The sequence below is a fragment of the Spermophilus citellus genome (assembly GCF_964194105.1).
Source record: "Spermophilus citellus genome assembly, chromosome: 12".
In the NCBI taxonomy this organism is placed as follows: Eukaryota; Metazoa; Chordata; class Mammalia; order Rodentia; family Sciuridae; genus Spermophilus; species Spermophilus citellus.
In genome coordinates this window covers 129,153,892-129,174,212 of record NC_138198.1, presented here as the reverse complement: position 1 = coordinate 129,174,212, position 20,321 = coordinate 129,153,892, and the positions used below count along the sequence as shown (strand labels likewise).

General features: G+C 48.5%; 1 protein-coding gene across 1 annotated transcript; it reads right to left on the bottom strand.

The window, feature by feature from the left end:
• Positions 1 to 970: 970 nt before the first annotated feature.
• GALR1 (galanin receptor 1) lies at positions 971 to 14,557 on the bottom strand (the record flags this gene model as incomplete). Its single annotated transcript, XM_081263294.1, has 3 exons — positions 971 to 1,288; positions 9,322 to 9,387; positions 13,892 to 14,557. The coding sequence occupies 3 exons, from the start codon at positions 14,555 to 14,557 to the stop codon at positions 971 to 973; spliced, it is 1,050 nt and encodes a 349-aa protein (XP_081119420.1).
• Between the last annotated feature and the right edge of the window lie 5,764 nt (positions 14,558 to 20,321).

Below are 20,321 nucleotides of genomic sequence, written 5' to 3'. Positions count from 1 at the left end.
TATTTGGTGAAAAATACATTCAACATTGGTACAAATTTGATGAAAAAGCCTATTCTCATATAAGACGGAATGTTTCTGGTATTTTCTTTCATGAGATTTGTTTTCATCTAATGATATTTAATCAAACAATGAGCATGCCTTGTCCATGTGGCACGACCACTGCTCGTGGGACTTACTGATCCAACCTTTGTCCAATGATTTACTGTCTCCACATCGTCCTCACCGACTCTCTAAGCCCTCATGGTGGCTCCGCTGCAGGCCCAACTCCGGGCTTCGCCAGCTGCACACGCCAAACCTCAGCGCCAGCCTGCGTGCAAGACGTCCTGTGCAGCTCCCACATGCGGGGCACAGCAACCCCTTCCTCTGGTCCACACAGTGAACCATAAGAGCCCAAGTTCAGGGACAGAGCTCCTGCCACAGGCTACACTGTCCTCTTGAGGTGGACTTGATGGCCTCGGGGTCACAGACAGGTGCAGCCTATCTGCAGAAGGTCTGCCTGCGGCTGACGAGGGGAGCAGAGGCCACCCACTCCACAGACTCCAGGGGGCCTCTTTCCACAGTGCAGACGTGTGTAAACGGCTGAAGGATGACAGTCATCACTCTACGTGCACAACCATACTTTAAAACACACAGCTTCTAATATTACTTCTCTTAAAACTGAGGATTAAAACACCAAAGTTTTTTTTCTAAATAAATCTACTTTAAAATGTAGATTGCAAATATTCTTCACTACATTTGTGGGGCCTGTTCTTATTTCATGAAGAATTGAACACATTATGGAACTCTACTGACCTCTTTTAGAGGTCTAGAACTGGTTGGCCTTTTTGTTTTGTTTTTGAATTACAATTTAGGAAGAAAATAAGACTGAAGAATGCTCTTCACTGAACCTGGGAGTTCCTAAGTGGGTCAGAGTTACTCTCAAACACGCATCTGAAAGGTGGGAACCGCGGAGGCTGCCCAGGGCCTGGGCTCACACGTGAGTGCAGTTGGTGGACGGAGGGGTGTCCACTCGACTCCTGGTCTCTCTGTTGCCACTGGGCGGGGATTCGTTGTGCACGTGGCACCTGAACACCTGCTTGTAGGCCTTCCTGAAGTTCTCGGAGAGAAACGCGTAGATGATGGGGTTCACCGAGGAGTTGCTGTAGGCCAGGCAGTGGGCGGCGATCCTGAAGAAGAAGGAGGCCTGGGTCAGCGGGAAGACCCCGAACTCGGCCCAGAGATGGATGATGTGGTGGGGCAGCCAAGATATCCCAAACACCACCACCACCACCAGGACCGTCTGCGCCGTCTGGGGGAGAGAGGGGAGGGGAGAGAGAAAGAAAACTGTCTTTTACCACAGAAAGAACGCAGCGTTCTAAAGAGAAAGGAGGAATTCTGTACGCGCTTCCCTGGGATCAGGGAAAAGGCATCCAGACTGCTGTCGGGGTCAGCCTCCACTTCCTGTAGAATCTGTGTTTGAAACTGCATGGGACCTGCCAGGACCTTCCACGGCAATTTTGTGATTCGTGTGGAATACACAAGGATTGAACCGACTGTGCCCCATGGCGTCGGGCAGAGAGGGACAGAGGCTAAGGACCTGGGCTCTCAGACGTGAGGACGCGGCCAGTGCCCCTGAGCTGCTCTGGCATGAAGCTCCGAGGAGTGTGAACTTTGCTCCTCGTGGTCACCTCCATGACACACCTGAAGACGCTCACTTCTCCTCATGAGCCGCGGGGACTCAGGAGCACAGTGACTGGTACGCTGACCTTTCGCCCAGTTTCACGGGGGACCACCTGCTCACCGGCGGCTGATTCAGAACAACTTGCAGAGTGGAGGCAGGGTCTGCGTTTTCCTCTGTGAATGACAGGAGGAGGTCGTCCCTCAGCGGTGCCCTGACACAGCGGACTGCACCTCGGTCCCTGGCGCCCATGTGCGTGGACGTGGACAATACCTTGCCAGCTGGTGGCACTCTGGGACGGCTGGGACAAAGCCCCAGGAGGACTCGGGCCTTAGGAGGACGACTTTACTGCTCACTACATGTTGAAAGGCAGCTCTAGACAGCTCACTGTGACTCACTGAAAACCACCGCGAGAATTCAAACAGGAAACAAGTTCCATTTTATTTAAGTGCCTTAATTAACAGAATATCTTAAAGGCACTCACTGTATGGCACACATACTACAGGATATGAGGAGCCACTGGGGCTCTTCCTTAAGAATGCAGCTCCAGCACCACGCAGGGCCTCCAGGGCCTTGGAGGTGGGACAGAACCAAGGGAGTCCTCCTGCCGACCAACCCTGACCCATGCCTGGCTGCCTGCTCCTTCCACCAAGTCCCTGCCACTGCCCTGCGAAGCGACCCTAAAGGATCCATAGGTTGTTGATGGGGAAACTGAGGCTCAGAAGATTGAGGCAAATGCCCAAGGCCCCACAGGGATGCAGAGTCAGAGCTAAACCAGGCCTGTGTGCTCCCAAATCTACGTGCAGAGGCTGGCAGGAGGGCCCACAGATCTCCCCGGGCACATCAGCCCCTCTGCCGCTCACTTGGGCTGCTTCTCAAGGACAGCAGGTGGCAGTGACACGGTGGCCAGAGAAGGCAGGACTCGCCTCTGCTCTGTCAGTTCATCAGACAAGGACACTGCTGGCCTCCCCATGTGACCACTGCTGGCCCCAGCCCTCTGCCTCAGTCCTCGCTCTCGGAAAGGACCAGGAGCAGCAAAGCATTGAGGCACATTCTTGCCTCCCCTTGTCCAAGGGGCAGAAACCAATTGACCTGTCCTTTCTCACAGACAGCCAGGGTGGTGCACCTCACATGTGGAGTGGTTAAAGGGCGGCTAGATCTCAAGTCAACTGCAAACGTCAGCAGCCAGAAAGCAGAAGTGAGCTCACTGTCAAGAGGCAAGGGTCTGGGACTGACAGCAGGTCTGTGCCAAAAGCCAGTGGTTCATGGCCTTTCAAATATGATATGACCTTGCTGGATGTGCAGGAGGATCACAAGTTCAGGGCCAGCCTCAGCAACTTGGCAAGACCCCATCTCAAAATACAATAAAGACTGTAGATTAGTTCAGTGGTAGAGTGACCCTGGGTTCAATCCCCCATGTGAGATATATATAGATACGTGTGTGTGTGTGTGTGTATATATATATATATATATATATATATAATTTACACACACATACGTATATTATCACATATACCTATTTTATATCTATATCTATATATCTATATCTATATCTATATCTATATCTATATCTATATCTATATCTATATCTATATCTATATATATATATCTCCTCCCTGAAACTCAACTTACTCATTTGTGAAGATGGTGAACCAAGGAAATGGTTCTTAGACTGAGCCAAGTCCATTTAAGCAGTAAAACAACTCAACTATAAAAAGCTGTGGACAGGTGTTACCGGGTGGAAGCTGGCTTGTTAAAGGCACTTACTGTATGGCACACAAAGCAAATGGAAGGTTTGCTTACCTATATAAGGGGTGTTTGCTGTCAGTCCATTTATCCATTAGAGTAAGAGAAACGCCATTCTCAGATGATTTAACCAAACAATCCAGATATGATTATAGCCACAAATTGATCGGAAAACATCCCCTTTTCTTCCCAAAGACAATCAGACTATCTCTTCACTTCAAAAATAACAGCCCTTATCGATACTCTATCCTTTTCATTGCTTCTTTTCAGAAATGTTTACTAAGAGCAAAGCTTAGCGCAGAAACAGATCCCAGCACCTTATTAAGATCCATATCTTATCAAGATCCACAGGGCAGATGAGAGTGTGTCCTGAGTACAGAATATTTTTTATGACACTGTTTGTTTCCTTGTTTGCAAATTCATAAAAATTTTGCCTTTAGATTTTTAGTAATTCCACTAGTTTTCTCATAAACATGAAAGAAAGCCACTTTTTTCTTGGTTAACGGTAGTTTTGAAATGTGACTGAATTATGACCTGCAATATAAATATTGGAAAGCATACCAAATAGGTATTTGCATAAACGATATTTATCTAAGGCTCCTAAAAGCCTGTGATGGTGTACTTGTCCCACTAACTGCTCTCAGTGGAGGCTCTTCAGCGCTTGACTGCTGCTGGGACCCTCATCCAGCACCACACCCGCTGGGCTGGCGTTCCCTGGCAGTCACACGTCACCCTGCACACAGGCCCAGTGTGCCTGGTCCTCCAGAGCTCGGGCTGACTCCACCTCAGCATGGCTGGGGACAGTAGATGGTTTGGGTGCTCTTTCTCCCTTGAGCGGGTGCTGGTAGACCTGAAGGACAGGACATGGGGCAGGAAGAAGTTCCACACTGGTAGGAAACCACCTTTCTCGATTCACAGCTTCTTCCAATACGTCAAACTCCGAAAACTGAGTGTCTGGAATGCACTAGCTCAAAAGTAAAGATCTAGGCAGAATAATGCCTGTGTGCTAAAGTCATCCCTGGGACTTCAGTAGATCAGCATGCCATCAGGACCCAGCCCAAGGGCCTTGGAAATTCAGAAGTCTCGACCGGGTCTCCATGGCTGATTCGGTCAGTAGTGGTTAGTGGATAGTGACCTGGGAACCGGTCTTTTTAATAAGCTCCGCCAGGAGCTTGATGAATTACAATAAAAGTGAATGATCTCACCCATCTCAAGTCAATGACAACCCAAGACGTTTCACTGAATACCCGCGGCCCCCGAGGCTGGAGCAGCCTCCTTCTCAGAACAAGCAAGAAGAGCTGCTTCCCTTCTTTCCCTCTGAAATACCAGGGGGAGACTCCCCTGCACGGGCATGTCAGAAGCAGAGCAAGGCTCCCCTGGTGGAAAAGAAGACGGACTTTTTTTCTTTTCTAACATGATAATTTTTCTTACAGAATCATTTTGCCTCTCCCAGAGACAGAGTTATGCCCCATGTACGTGCCACTGACCTAACTTGCCAATTTAGAGAACAGAGTCCCGAGATTCTGACAGAAAAGTCATGGAAGTTGTACCAAGTTTCTGTACTCATCTTACCATCCTTGAAATCGGGTCATTAGTATGGCTTCCTTTGGTTCCTTAAGCTAAGAGGAGAAAAGCTATTCTCTGGTGACTGCGGGACCCTCTTTTCGAGTCATCTGAGACATCTGTCCTTCTTCAAGCAGTCTCACCCACACTGTGCCTCCCGGACCTCGACTGGGGAGGAAATAACTAAAACACGAGAATCATCGCCTCCGTCGCATAAATAAGGCCAACACTGCAGGAACACTTCGAATCGGAAAAACGGAAAAGAAAGGGGGAAAAAGCAGCTGGTGACGACCCCAGCCGTTGGAGGGACCTGACGTCTGTGCCCGACCTCAACCTGGGGCACCCACCCAGCACACTTGCACCCTGCTCTGAAGCACTGCTTAAGAATTTATTCTAGAATCCAGTCAATCTCATGCCAGAAAGACATCTTCACGTCTAACCGACCTTAAACAAGTATTTCATCAATTACAGGCTCTACACTATTGCTTCTGCAAGAGAATCACATCTTCTCTTGTATTTTCCTCCAAATATGGAGAATAACTGCTTAGCATGTCTTTTTTGCTTCAAAATAATGATCAAATCCTACCCAGGAAACCTGTGAACATAGAGATGGTCTGAACACTTGTGCCCTCCCTCTGAGACTCATGCTGGACCCTGGTCACCGTAGGAGGAGGTATCAGCAGGCAGGGCCTTAGGGAGGCCACTGGGTCATGGAGTGCATCCCTGCTAAGTGGGATTAGTGCCCTTTCAACACAGCCCAGAGCTGCTCCACCTCGGGAGTGGGCAGAGAAAGCACCATCTATGAACAGGAAACAGGCCCTCACCGGAGGCCAGAGCTGATGGCACTTGACCTTGGACTTGCTGCCTCCAGAAACGTAAGAAATAAATGACTGTTTTCTGTAAGCCCCCAGGGTGTGGTATTTTGTTGTGTCATCCTCAACCCAATAAGAAAAACAGACAGAGCCCAGAGAAAGGAAATTTTACTCAGCCACTGAGAAGGAGGCCTGGAAAGAAAGGAGTTGAAAAGTGTGAAATATCAAATCTTTATCTTTTGGTCCACATGTATCAGAACCTGTGGCCATTGGTCCGCTCCCCACAGTCTGCATCACCTCCGGCGCTCCCCACCTGACTGCATCACCTCCATCCATCTCCACCTGCCTGCACCACTTCCATCCATTCTCCCCGAAATGTGGAGGACGTACGCACAATAGCAGTGCTTTGCACTGAGACCCAGGAAAACACCACCGTGGGTCAGCTGTCCACGGCCAGGGGACTGGCCTGTCCTATCTCTGGTCTCTCTTCTCCCTCCTCTGTCTCCCCTCTCTGCACCTCTTCTCTGCCCTTCCTCTCTTCTTCCTCCCACTCCCTCCCCACGCCCCTCCCCTGCACCTCTCCTATCTCTTTCTCAGACACCCTCACCCCCCCTCCACCACATCTATTTGTTCTATGCAAACAAAAGTCAATTAAATAGATCAGAAGAGATCTGACATCTGTTCAGAGGCTGCAAGGGGGTCAGAGGTTGGGAGAAAGAAGATGAATTTTCTCCCCTTCATTCTTATACGGTAAAAATGAACAAAAGAAAACTACATATAAATATGTATTTACATATATATATATATACATATTTATATATAGTAGATATATAAACACGTATTTATGTATATATATAAATATATACACACATACATATGTGTGTGAATATATATACATTAATATAAAATAATTGTTAAACTAACCATTCATCTTTCTGTTTTTATCATAAAATAGCACAGAAGGCTTCTAGTCATTTCTTATATTTTTTCTTTCTTTTAAGCACTTTGCTCTGCAACCCTTAGAGCTTTTCTCCAACACCTTTTCAAATACACAGAATAAAACTAACCTCAGACACTAATAAAATCTATAGACTACTAAGGAAATGTCTTATTTCATTCTAGTAACGATAAAAATTCTGAATCGATAATAAACATTTAGCATATGTTGTCCTCTCTATTAAAGTCTAATGAGTCCCTCCCTCCTGAAGGAAATTAACATCCCCCCACCCAGGATCTTGAAATGCTCCTCACATTGAGCAAGACCTTGGGCTGACATGTCTGTTCTCTGGCACTCCAATGAGGCTTCCAAGGTCCGGTCCTCCAGCAGGTGGTCAGCTATAGATGACTATCCAAGGGGAAGTCATAAACCATCTTTCATTATTTTTAAAGAACTGTTTTCTTGGGAGATGAGAAATGGGGTTCAGAGGAAACTAAAAGACTGGAAAAATGTAAAAACCCCAACATAATACAGTATATCATTAAAAACAGGGAAGGATGAATGGGATGGAGCTGCGTTAGGGGGTGCTATGGTTTTGATATTGAGTGTCCTCAAAAAGCTCATGTGTGAGACAATGAAAGAAAGTTTAGAGGTGAAACGATTGGGTTATAAAAGCCTTAACCTGATCGGCGCATTAATCCACTGATAGGGGTTAACTGGGTGGTAACTGCGCAGGTAGGGTGGTTAGAAGAGGCGGGTTGTTCAGGGCATGCCTTTGGGGCAAATATTTGTCAGTGGTGAGGGGAGTCTCTCTGCTCCGGGGGCCATACCCCCAACTGCTTTCCTCCACCGCACCCCACACACCGGTGCCAGGATGGTCTGCCTCACCTCAAGCCCCAAGGAATGACATTGACCATTGATAGACTGAGAGCTCTGAAACCATAAGCACCAATAAACTTTTCTTCCTCAAAAGAGAGAGAGAGAGAGAGAGAAGAAGAAGAAGAAGAAGAAGAAGGAGGAGGAGGAGGAGGAGGAGGAGGAGGAGGAGGAGGAGAAGGAGGAGGAGGAGGAGGAGAACACCATTTTTTTAGTTTATTTTGTTCATGTAACTTAACACTATATAACACTTATAACTTTATAAGAACTTGTCAGATCTTAAAGAGGGGCCTAGAGGTTTAGAATTAAGCCCACATATCCCCCTGTTTAAACATAAAGAAGAATGAATGAAAAGAAGCCATGAGATGTCCTGTTACGTATGTTGACTTTTATTCTTAGGCACTTAGCTGAGAAAAGGTGTGGTGGCATTTCTAATGCAAGCTGGTTTTGCTTCCCAAAAAATGTCTCAATGTTTTGTACTTTTTAACCAATTTTATGCCATTAGTTGTCAGCTCTAGGAACAGGTGGGTTTTAGCCACATGGCTGTATGTGAACCTGGAAATCAGGAAGAAGTCTTCCTATAAGTTAATAGATTTTCTTAGAGAAAATATGATTATCTAAAAAATATATAACTTAATAAATATTTTTTTTAAAAAGCAAAGCATTTTAAGATATTATAACTAAGAGTTGTGGGTTAGAATGCCTGTATAAATGGTCCCTAATCAGATTGCCTAATAATCTCAGTCCACTGTCCAAAGTCACAACTGCATAGATGTTATCTGAGTAAGAGTCACATCAACCTGGTGTGTCACATGGTTCCCCTCAACATGCAAACATCATGAATCCTCGAAGCTGGTGCTTCAGTGTCCTCGGTGAAGGCTCTTAGACTGACGGGGCTCTGGGGAGGCGAGGATGTGGGGAGTGGCATGGTCCCCAGCCTTCAGCTCTGAGCCAGCACCAACACAGGGGTAGGGAAGAGAGGCCAGGAAGGAGCTCTTGGGCTCTCGGGCACTTACATCAGCACTCTCCCAAACGAGAAGCACCAGGAAGGTAGACAGAATAAAACACTCCACTTCCTCGCAAACTCGTCCATCAGCACCCGCGCACTCACCAGGTCAGCCTGCAGGTGCCCCCCAGGGGACCCCTGCCTCCTGCCAGGATTTGGATATGGAACGGCCACCAGAGGCGGGCGTGTTGCAGGCTTGGACACGGGCACAGCCGTGTCCAGAGGAGGGAAGTGATGGGATCGTGAGTTAATAGCTGAATGGACCTCTGGGAGGTGCTGGAAATGTGGGGGGCATGGTTGGAGGAGATAGGTCACTGGGGGGTTCCTGCACCCACCCCCACCCTGCTTCTGGCCGCCATGTGCCGAGCAACTTCCTTCCTCCATGATCTACTTCCTCACCTCGGGCCCTGAGCAATGCAGCCCGCTACCCACAGACTGAAGCCTCTGAAGCTGTGAATCAGAAGGATCTCTGTAAATCATCCAGACGAGGTGTTGTGGTCACAGCGTGGAAAGTCGCTGAGCACACCTCCCCGACGCCCTGCAAGTTTGAACATGATGGTGCCCCCACCAGCCTGACCTTCAAGCCACCTTCACAGTAAGAGCTCATGCCAGTGTCTGTTCCAAGGGGCCAGCACTCACCAGGTTTGGGGAGGGTGTAAGTATGATTAAAAACCAAAGTGAACGAAGCTTGCACAAGTGAAAGTTGCAGTATTTGTTGTGTTACCTTTTTCTTGGACGTTTCTGACTTCTTTGACATGTTCTTCAGCTTTTTATGCAAATGAGTAAGGACCTGCAAAACACAGACCAGTGAACTCAGTTTGCTCCACATTCAAAACACGTTGCCTGCCTGGTACTAACAATCACTGACATTGCAAAATGGCAGTACCATTGCTCATAAAATTGTTAAAACAGAAATACATGTTGGGCAGCAAAATAGCGAGTCTGAATTGCACAGTGCACCTGTTTCTCCAGCATGTAGGAAGGACTGTCTGGGAAGACTGGTGCGCCCAGGCATGGTTTGTACCCACAGAGTCTTTGTGCAAACAGACCTGAAATTCCCTCCAGAAAGAGCCACCCCAGGGCCCACTTGTGCATGCTATTGGTCTATCGTCTGCCTCGGTTTCCTGGTCCACGTGTCAACCATTACCTGGGCCCTGCTGTATGTTGGGCACAATATTGGGTCATAAATACACTGAAACCTAGATATGCACATGTGGGAGGTCATCAACCAATGTGGACAAGCAGGTGATGTGACCAGCTGTCTCTTCAATGTGGCCACACCAGATCACACTGGCATTCACTTCAGCTTATTTATTCTGTTTTCCCGTGAAGACCTCTTCCCACTGCAAACCTCAAAGCAAAACCCTGCCCACCAGGCCTCCTTTCATTGGCTGTGTGCTTTTAGACAACTTCATCTCGAGAACCCAGTATCACTGATGGTGGACGCACATTGTGCAGGGCTTTGCAATGGATGTCCCTGTCGGGGAGCACCCTGGAGACACACTGGCTTCATTAAATTAAAAAACCATTTGTGTCTTCTCTTGCCAGTGTAATATTCAGAAGACGTGAAAAGCTTTGGTTATGTATAGGAATTTCCAAACTGAACTTGACCAACAGAGCCAACCCTGCAGAACTGATGCTGGAGTTCATTTTTCAGTCTCCTCCTGGGGACAACCTGCAGCAAGCGTTGTCTGGATGACTAAGGGCTTTAGACTGACTGTGGGTTGCTGACATGTCTCTCGAGAAGTAAAAGCAGCTTCCTGCCACTGTTCTGTCTCCCTCTAGCACCGCAGCATGGAAATAATATAAAGAAGTAGGCTTCCTGCAGACCCTGCTCCCTAGCTACAAGGAGCACATTCGGCCATCAGCCAGGTCCTCTTTGGGAAACCACAGGATCTGCCTACCAACCTTCCAAACCCTGCTCAGCTTGAGCAGCCGTCACTGGGGTGTGCATTTTTGGTTTCACATTCTCCATGATGCTAAAACACTTCTCTCCTCCTGAGCTGGCTCAGAATCCTTGATAGCAAAACAAGCCCCACTGTACAGGGGCATTAGGGATAAACGCAGTACATTGACAACAGGTAACTGTCCTGCCAATGGAAATGGGTCCACAAGCTAGATAAAAGTGAAGACAGAAGGGAGCCTTCACTGCAGCATCAAAGAAGAAAGTCTCCAGGAGGAAGGAGAGGGCTAAGGCAGGAGCCTGCCCCAGAGGACAGTCCTGGCCAGCAGGTCAACAGCAGCCTAGCCACATGAGCCCACAGGGCAACAAAGGGCACTGAGGGCAAGGGACACAGGAGCAACCAGAACAGAAGCCACCCACCTGAAATCAGAGGGGCACACCCGCACAACCAGCAAGCTTCACCAGGCTAGTGAGGGTCCACGCACACCATCAACAACCAAGGGCGAATCACCGCTGAGCAACTTCAACACACCTAACACCGAATGCCGTTGAATGTTCAAAGGAGAAGAGTCTCGAATATACTGTGTAGGTGTTTCTCCTCAATAGCTCATGCTGTGAGTGCACATGACACATTGTGATGCACCCTCACCAAGACTTGCATCAAAAGAGAAAGAAAGGAAGTGGCGATGGTTGCAGTCCCTGGAAGATAATGCTGGCGTGGTGCCATTTCTCCACATGCATTGCCCAGTGTGGGGGGAAGGTGCCCACCCAAATACCAGCCAGAGTCACACTGGGCACACCCTGGGATGTGGAGAAACCAGGGAGGGCTCCAGACAGTGATTCATGCTCAGTGAAGCACGTTTAGGGGGTGATGAGTCTACAGCAGCAGGAACAAAGCAACCCAAGGGGACAAAGGGCCCACCACCAAGATCCCTCTCCAGTCACACCCTGTGCCCTTCCCAGGACTCTCAGGCAAAGAGCTGCTCCACAAAGCACTTACCAAAGGTGATTCCGGAATCCACTTCTGTCACTACGTTAGACACACACACACACACACACACACACACACACACACACACACACTGTAACCCAGGTGCCCTTCTGGCCGATGTGTGGGCATCAGACCTGCTCCTCCAGCAAACAGCCATCCTGATCTGAACACTCAAGCACCAAAATTCTCATTGGCTAGTACACACTTAGGGCCTAAATCAAGGAAAGGCGGCCCAAAATAACTGATCTCCAGCATTTAGCTCCTAAAGTGAATTTGCAAATATTATCTTGGATGTAAAAGGTTTTTTTATTTATTCTTGGAAGCAAACTATTTCCATATGAAAAATATCCAAGTGATCATGCATCTCATTATTGTTTTTTTTTAATTAAATTTTAAATCTTTGTTTTTAGTGTGACCTTTAAAATTCTAAGATGATAGTGCAATTTAGTCCCCAAAATTACCTTATCGTTCATTTCTATGAAAATAATAAGTGATTTTTCTAAAGACTTTGGGGAATTGAAGAAAGCATGTCTTCAGTTCAAATACAGGGGCTTGGGAAATTAAGAGCCAGACAGTTTACGAATCCCTTTGGCCCAAGCTTTACGTCCTCCAGCAACCACCTATCATCCCTTCCTAAAAAGTCTTTCTGAATGCCAGATTTTTGTATCTAAGTGGCTTGTCTAATGGTGATGGTACTCTGAGGGGAGGATGCAGAGCCTTCTAGGGTTCACCCCCCAGTACTGCTATCATGGGACTATTAAATCTATACTTGACTTAGTTACTCAAACAGAAACAAGTTGTACCAAAGAAGCTTGCTTCACACTTCCAACACTCCTTTGCCTTAATAAAATAGGGATGATAGCTCCTCCATAGAGGTGAAAATTAAATGAGATAATGCACATTTCAGATAGCTGTGCTGTTCACAGCTGTTTTTGGTTTTTTTGTTTGTTTGTTTTGTTTTGTTTTTGTTTTTGTTTTTTTCAGAAAACTAAATAAATAAAATAGCAAATAGCTAATAGCTAAGCTCCAGTTAGTTTCCAAATACCTACCTCGACTGTTTTTCCTTATGTATGCCTTTTGGTGCAAGCTATTTTTTCAAATAATATCCAAAAATATTATCATTCAAAGTAGACATAATCTACATAGATGGTTCAAATGGGGGATTCCGATGACTCATATTAAACATGTTTCCTGGGGAAAATACCTTATGATTGAATATTAAAAGTGGCTATTGTTCTATCTTCCATGGTTACTTATGGTCCTATAGCCAGCCTTATTTATCAGAGTCAGAGAGGCTGGGAGAGATGAGTTAGTTGGGAACTTCAGAATTTGCTTCCCAAGGGTTTTTTTCTGATGATGATGATGGCACTTAGCCGGGAAGATACTGGGGACCCGGGAGTTCACCCTAAGTACTGCTATCAGACGACTATTACACATACTCTTGGTTACTCAAACATAAACAGGTTGTGCCACAGAAGTTTCAGACTTTTTGATCCATGTCAACTCTTCACCCTGAGTAATTCATGATGGAGGAGGGGATCATGGATCTCTGTGGGATCTGTAAGGCAGGATAAGTATTAGCCCCCCCCCCCCACCCCGTGAAGGGAAGAGAGGCAGAAACCACGCCAGCAGCCAGTCCCCTCTCCTCTCCAGCATGGGGATTTTAGAGGACCACCTGAAGCCCTCAGCACTGTCCACACCTTTCTAAAACCTGATGGACATGGGGAAGCAGCACTCCCGCCCCTTCCACCCCTGGGGGTTGTAAAGCTAAACTTCTGTGTAAAGCAAAATCCGAAGCGCTGTCCCAAAGAGCATCGGCCTCAGAGAGCCTGGTCTCCACCAAGTTTTGGCTTGCAAGGGCGAGGGTGAGGGCGCGCGCGGGGAGAAGAGCACCCAGCCAGTGAGCCTCCCAGCCGGTCCCAGGTGAAAACTACCAGAGGGTGACTGCGACCCCATCCGCGCAACTAGCCTGCGCTCTCTCGGTGGGTCCCACCACAGTGCCCAATTACTGCCTCGCGCTGGCGGGTTTTGTTTGAGTTGCTGCAACACCCGGGGTCTCTGAACCGCAGAAGTGCAAGCGCGCTCCGGCCACAGAGGGCTTTACAGGCCATAGTGCCCAAGAAGCGAAGGGTGGACAAAGCCGTTCTACCCAAAGTCTAGAGAGCAAACCCTCCCAGCCCCCAGACTCCACCTGACTTTCTTGCCGGTTGTGCAGGAGCCTGCAGAGGAGAAGGCAAACTGGAGTGGGGAAATCCCCCCGTAAAAATCAGGCTGCACCAGACCCGGGAGAGGGCAGGGGGCGGGGATGCAGAGAGGCTCAGCCAGGGTGTGGAGACCAGAGGAGCTACAGGGCCCCACTGCCCCTCCATCCAAGCTCTCCCTCCAAGTCGCCGCTCCCACCTTGGCGTAGCAGAAGCAGATCAGCAGCAGCGGCAACAAGTAGCCAAAGACGAAGGTGCACACCACGTAGGCCTTCTTGTGGCTCTTGTTGGTCCACTCTTCCCAGCAGAAGGTCTGATTGCTGACGTCCCGGTGGAAGAGGCCCTGGTGGTAGGCCACAGGTGAGGCCATGGCAATCGACAGTGTCCAGATGAAGCCCACGCCCAGCAGCGCATTGCGGGACACCCTCAGGGAGGAGGAGCGCCGAGAGTGCACAATGGCCACGTAGCGGTCCACCGACATCGCGGCCAGGGTGAAGATGCTGACCAACATGGACACCGTGAAGAAGTAGTGGATGAACTTGCAGATGAAGGCGCCCAGCACCCAGGTGGGCAGCACGTACACGGTGGCCTGGAAAGGAATACAGAAGAGCAGGTAGGCCAGGTCGGCGATGCTCAGGTTGAGGATGAACAGGTTGGTGGTGCTGCGCGGCTTGCCGGGCTTGCTCCGCGCCAGCACTGTGATCACCAGGCTGTTGCCCAGCACGCCCAGCGCGAAGATCAGGCTGAACACCACCAGCGTGACGAAGTTCTCCACGCCGATGCCGAAGAGCGGCGGTGCCTCCGCGGTGGGAGGTTCGGGCCCGCTCGCGTTCCCCTCACTGAAGTTCGCAGTCTCCAACTCCATTACCCGCTGGAGAGCAGGGTGGCGGGGCGCACAAAAAGGAGTGCTTGCCTGGGAAAGCCGGCGCTGGGAGTCGCCGGGGATTCCAGCCCAGAGCACTGAGCGCTCGCTCCACTTTCCTAGGGATCCTCCCTGGATGAACAGGACTAGGGACGCTTGGATCGCTAGCAGTGCGTGGCGTGCCTTTGTGCCGGGTCTTGCGGACCCAAACCGGAGATGGTTGAGATCCCAGAGGTCCCCCAGACTCCTGGGTGCCTCCAACCGACCGACCGCTGCGCGGTCACCGAGCTGCTGCCGTCTGCAAGTGGAGAGAGCCCTCTCTGCGCCTTATGGGCTCTGGGTACCTGCTGGCTGCGCTCCTTTGCCCCTGGAGTGGCTCCCGACCATACCTGTTGCTCTGAGCCTCTCCCTCCCGCCGCGCTGCACTTAGCTGTTAGGGGTGAGGGCTCCTGGCGCACCCACGCGCTCCACGCCACCTCTCCAAGGCGCTGGCTCTTCCGACTCACTCCCAGTGTCTGCCTGGCGAGTTGTCCACCGGGCGAGCGCTCTCTAGGTTCCTCCCGGTGGTGGGCAGAGTCGGGTGCTCCGGGCTCTGCTGCCCTGAAAGGGAATGAAGGTCAACCCAGTTGAAGTCTGCGTGCCCTGTGTCTCTCCCGCGTCCCCCCAGAAGTCACGGTGCTCGGCAGAGACTGGGGGATCCTCTCGGGATGGATCACCGCCCACCTCCACAGTTCGGCAAGGTGCTGACCCGCCTGGAGAGCGCGAAGGCGGCGTCTTGGGATGCTGCGCGGCCAAGGAGGGCAGCAGAGCGCGCTCCTGTGCGCGCAGACAGGAGGCGTGGGCTGCGCGGGCGGAGGGTCAGTACCACTCCTTTCTCTGTGAGGAGAGCGCTTGCGCCCCGGGAATGCACCCCAGGAAATCGAGATTTGCCACCGCTACGTGAAATTTTGTAAAACACGAATGGCCTGAGATCTTCATAAACGAGTATGAGATTAGAGCGGAGTCTATGTGTATATTCGACTCCACCACAGGCGTGTTTCCACATCATGGACAATCAGAAGAAGGAGAAGTTATACCCCACTTATTTATAGTGTGTCAAAATGCATTCTACTGTCATGTGTAACTAATTAGAACAAATTTTAAAAAATTAAAAAGGAGAGGGTGTGCTGTGTACACTTTACAGTGCCCATTTGAGTGACATATATAGAAGTATTGACAGGTGAAGTATTTGTGAAGTGACATATGGTGTTTAGTATGGAGCCACTGCTGTGAAATGTGCCTACACCAATGAGAAATTGAGCTGTTTAAGGACGGGAGGGGTAGCTAGCATGATTCTTCTTTGTACTCTTGGTAGCTCCCAAGGAGAAAGCTAAAATTGATTCACTAGGTACAGTGTTTATATGATTTATCTAGGTTTCCTTTCAAACAGGGGGGTTTCCAGTGTTCTCCAAACAGAATGAGTGTCCATTGTGTGCTTGACACAGGGCTGGAGAGAATGGGTCCTACAGAGACTTGCAGGGCACAGCATTCCTGGAGAGGCTCCCTAGGCAGGAGACATGAGATTTGGGTTTGGAACCAACAAGTGCTGTGAGAAAAGTGTACACAAAGATGAGGCAGGAACGTCTTTGGCTGCAGGTGTTTGGAAGTAAGTACCATCTCATTTCTGCCTCACTGGCTGCCCTCTGCCTCGTTCCACAAAGATGTTAGAGCAGTTCATTAAACATCTATTCTTTACTCCACCTATATTCTCTCCACCCAAACAAGGGATTCCTTTGCAAGGAAAATTATACCATTCACACATTTTTTGCAGAGGACAAAATTGAGCATGGGAAACTTGCATCTGTGAGTGTCCTACTGAACCCAAGGACTCTCTCAGCTGACCTGAGAGGGCGCTTCCTTGGGCTGTTGTGTTGCCCGCCAACATTGCCTTCCTTTCTCAGGTACACGCTAAGATTCTCATGTTGCCTGCTGCGTTGGATGGCGCTGCTGCATGAAAAGCTACATGTAATGTGACTTGAGGGAAAGCATTTTTATTATTATGAACTATTCCAACAAGGAACACATACGATGGAATGATAGCAACTCATGGAATGATGAACTCACGGACCAGCTTAAAAACTGAAACTTATGGAAAGTCTTGCAAATCACTTTTATATTCCCCACTCACAGTCTCCACCCAACCACCATCCCACATAACCAGATGTGCTGTCCACCAGTCACCGTCTTCCACATTTGTGGCCCACACATGCTCTTAAATGGTACCCGAGGGTGGATTGGGGCTTTCAGGTTTCACTTCATGTAGTTACATTATGATCAATGTTTTGTTCTGGTTTTTCCTACAACAGGTAATTTGTTTTTATCCTAGACACATCATTATTTCTTGCATTGTATTTGATGTCTTTTGTATACTTCCTACGTCCAGCAAACTCTTCAAAACAGCACATAAATTTATTTACTTTATTTATTTTTATGTGGTGTTGAGGATCGAATCTAGGGCCTCACATGTGCTAGGCGAGTGCTCTACAGCTGAGCCACAACCCTAGCCCTGACTTTTGTGTTTTTTGTGTTTTTAATATCTTCTCTTTATTCACTTGTGTTTTATAATTTCACTTCAAAATTTATGATGATTTTCACTTTCTATCCCCCCCCCCCGCACCTTTTTAAGCTTCTGAAGCGAGGATATTTTTCATCAATTCTGGAAACTTTTCAGTTCTTGTCTCTGCATATTGAGTTCCCCTTTTCCGATACTCTCCTCTCCTGACTCTGACAGACATGTCACTCTCTTCTCTGAGCCTCTTAATCCCTTGCTACACTGCTCATCTCTTTTTTTTTTAGAGAGAGAGAGGGAGGGAGGGAGGGAGGGAGAGAGAGAGAGAGAGAGAGAGAGAGAGAGAGAGAGAGAATTTTAATATTTATTTTTTAGTTTTTGGCGGACACAACATCTTTGTTTGTATGTGATGCTGAGGATCGAACCCGGGCCGCACGCATGCCAGGCGAGCGCGCTACCGCTTGAGCCACATCCCCAGCCCCCTGCTCATCTCTTTATCTGTGCCAATTTACTGATATTTCTCCAGCTGTGCACCCTCCAATTCGCTGTTGTTTTTGAAATCTAACAGGGGCCTCTCTTCCACTGTGCCAGGTCTATTTGAAGTTCCTCCTTCTCACTTAACTTTTCCGTTTACCTCTCCCACTTATTCACACACTTTGAATGTGCCTCTTCATATCCTCAGATTCTCATGCCCCAACTCCTTGGAGCCTAATTGTGCTTTCTCTTCTGTGCTCAATCCTGTTCTTGTGTCTTATTTATAATTTTTGGTTTTGTCTTTTAAATTTTGCCCTTTAGATTTCTGTTTAGCCAGAATGTATCTGTGTGGATTTTTTGAGGCCTGACTTAAGAGAACATGTCTACAGTCAGGAGTGGTGGCCATACCTATAGTCCCAGTAACTTGGGATCAAGAGGCAAGAGGATTGATTGCAAGTTCAAGGCCAGTCTGGGCAACTTAGCAATTTGGAAAGACTCTGTCTCAAAATTTAAAAAAAAATGTTTTAAAAAAGGACTTGGGGCATAGCTCAGTGGTAAAGCACACATGGTTTCAATGCCTAGTACAAAGCAAATCAATAATAAATAAGTTTTTTTTTTAAAAAAGAATATATTCCTATAAAATATGTTTATTTGCTTTGAACATTTGCCCCTTGGCACCATCAACTCAGGACATTTTAAAGTCAGTGCCTCTACGTGACAGGCCTCAGGACACACAAAAGCAAACTCACACTCTAGAAGCCACACAGAGAAGAAATGGGACACAATTTGCAGAGATGCCTGTCCCTTCTGGCCACCGAGTTTTCTGAAGTTGTCCTTGGGTAGGGCATTTGGTTGCTCCAGGTACTTCTCCACTCTTGGTAGGAGTTAATGCAACCTGCCTTCACCACGTGGCTCTCCATGGTCCTCTGGGGGCCAGAATGGGCCACAGTCATTCCCTTCTGGTTTTGCTGCAACAGAAGAACAATCCCAGAACCTACAGGCTGAACAGGACAGGCTTGCTCTTCAGTCCCCCGGGGTGTTCCGTCTCTCCTTGTCCTGCTGGGGGCACTCCTTGTCCTGCTGGGGGTCTCCTTGTGCTGTAGCTCAGGCTCTGGCCTACTTCCCATTCATGGCTGCACACAGAGCAGGAGGCCTCCTGCATGGTGACCCAGGTGCAGTAGAGGAAGTGGACACTTGCCTATGGACTGCCCCTGCTGCAGCTAGAAGTGATGACATCTCTCCTTTTGGCATTTGGGTGGACCCTGCAGCCATGGCTGAGAAATGCCTGGAAAGCAGAACTGCACACGTGAGCACTGACTGAGCTCATTGCCATTGCAGGAACAAGTTTGGGGTTCAACCAAGACAAGGAATGGGACCGTGGCCCTGATAGATAGCTTGGATCCTTGAAGGATGGCACCTTGGGCAGAGGAGCAAGCTCTGAAACACCCAGCACTTGAGTGCACCAGCAATTTTTGTGAGGTTAAGCTGTGGGAACAAACAGAAATTCTATTCTGTGCACATCCAGAAAACAGTCTAGAGAAGCAGCCCCTGACTTACTGGGACACGCAGAGCGATGGGATCCCACAGCGTCTCTCCAGCCTGCAGCTCCAGGTGACTCAGCCACCTCATCCTGTTCCCTAACACGGGACTTCACTCCATCCATCCGTCCACAGAAGTTATATTTAAGTCACCGAACAGTTGGTTCTTTTAGGAATGAAATGTGGGAAATTTATAAGAAAGGATTATTCTGTGCGGCTTTTTCTGAACAAATATGTCTTACTTGGTGTGTGTGATAAGCACACAGAAAAGCTGATACATCATAACTCTACGGATCAGCGTATCTTCAAGGGCCCCCCGTGGTCGCTGAAAACTGCATTTACACACCCCTTATAGCATGCAAGTTGCTGTGCTGGGAGCCAGCTGCAAGAGGGGGCCTGGAGCTTGCTTCTTAAGGAGGTTGTGTCTTGTAACAGAAGTCTCTGAGAGGCAGAAAGCATGACATCCCTAAATAATGTGGTCTCCTTTCGCCATGATCCTCATTAATGTCATCAAGTCAGGCAGAACGTCCCGGTGATGACCTGAACAGTTGTCAGCACCACAGTGAATGACTTCCTCATCTCAACTGCAGATAAACAGGGGTGGTGAGGGGCATAGCTCACTCCAGCACATCGCCCGCCCACCACGCAGCAAGTCGTCTCCTGCAGCGCAGACCTGTCTTCTGGCTAATTAAGCTGAAGAAATGGCCTATCTCCCACTTACATAATTGAGATTTTTATCTGTAGTATGTGAACTTATTCTTCCTGAACTTGTTTGACTCCTTTATTTTTTTATTTAATGCCACTTTAAATTCCAGTATTTAAAAGGTGTTATTGACTTCATCTCTCCAATCATCTTTGTAAATGTACTCCCTAACCCCTTTATTCCATTGCTAAGCTCTGCACTGAAGTAACTGGCCTGTGACCATCATCTTTCCTGTTAGGAAGAGCACGAGGACAGTTTCCCCCGCTGGCCTGCATTCTCCCCACTTCTCAGCCTGACAGCTCACTATGACCCTTCCCAGGAATCGTGGCTGCCAGACAGTCCCTCCTGGCTCAGTCCCACCTCTAAGTAGTCATCACAACTGACATGTCACAAGGGGCAGAGATAAGGGACACACCCTTTGAGTGTCCAGACTGCTCTGTCCCTTAGCATCTCCTTATTGGCTGAGAGAAGTGGTGGGGATGGGGTCAGCTTCACACTGAGGCT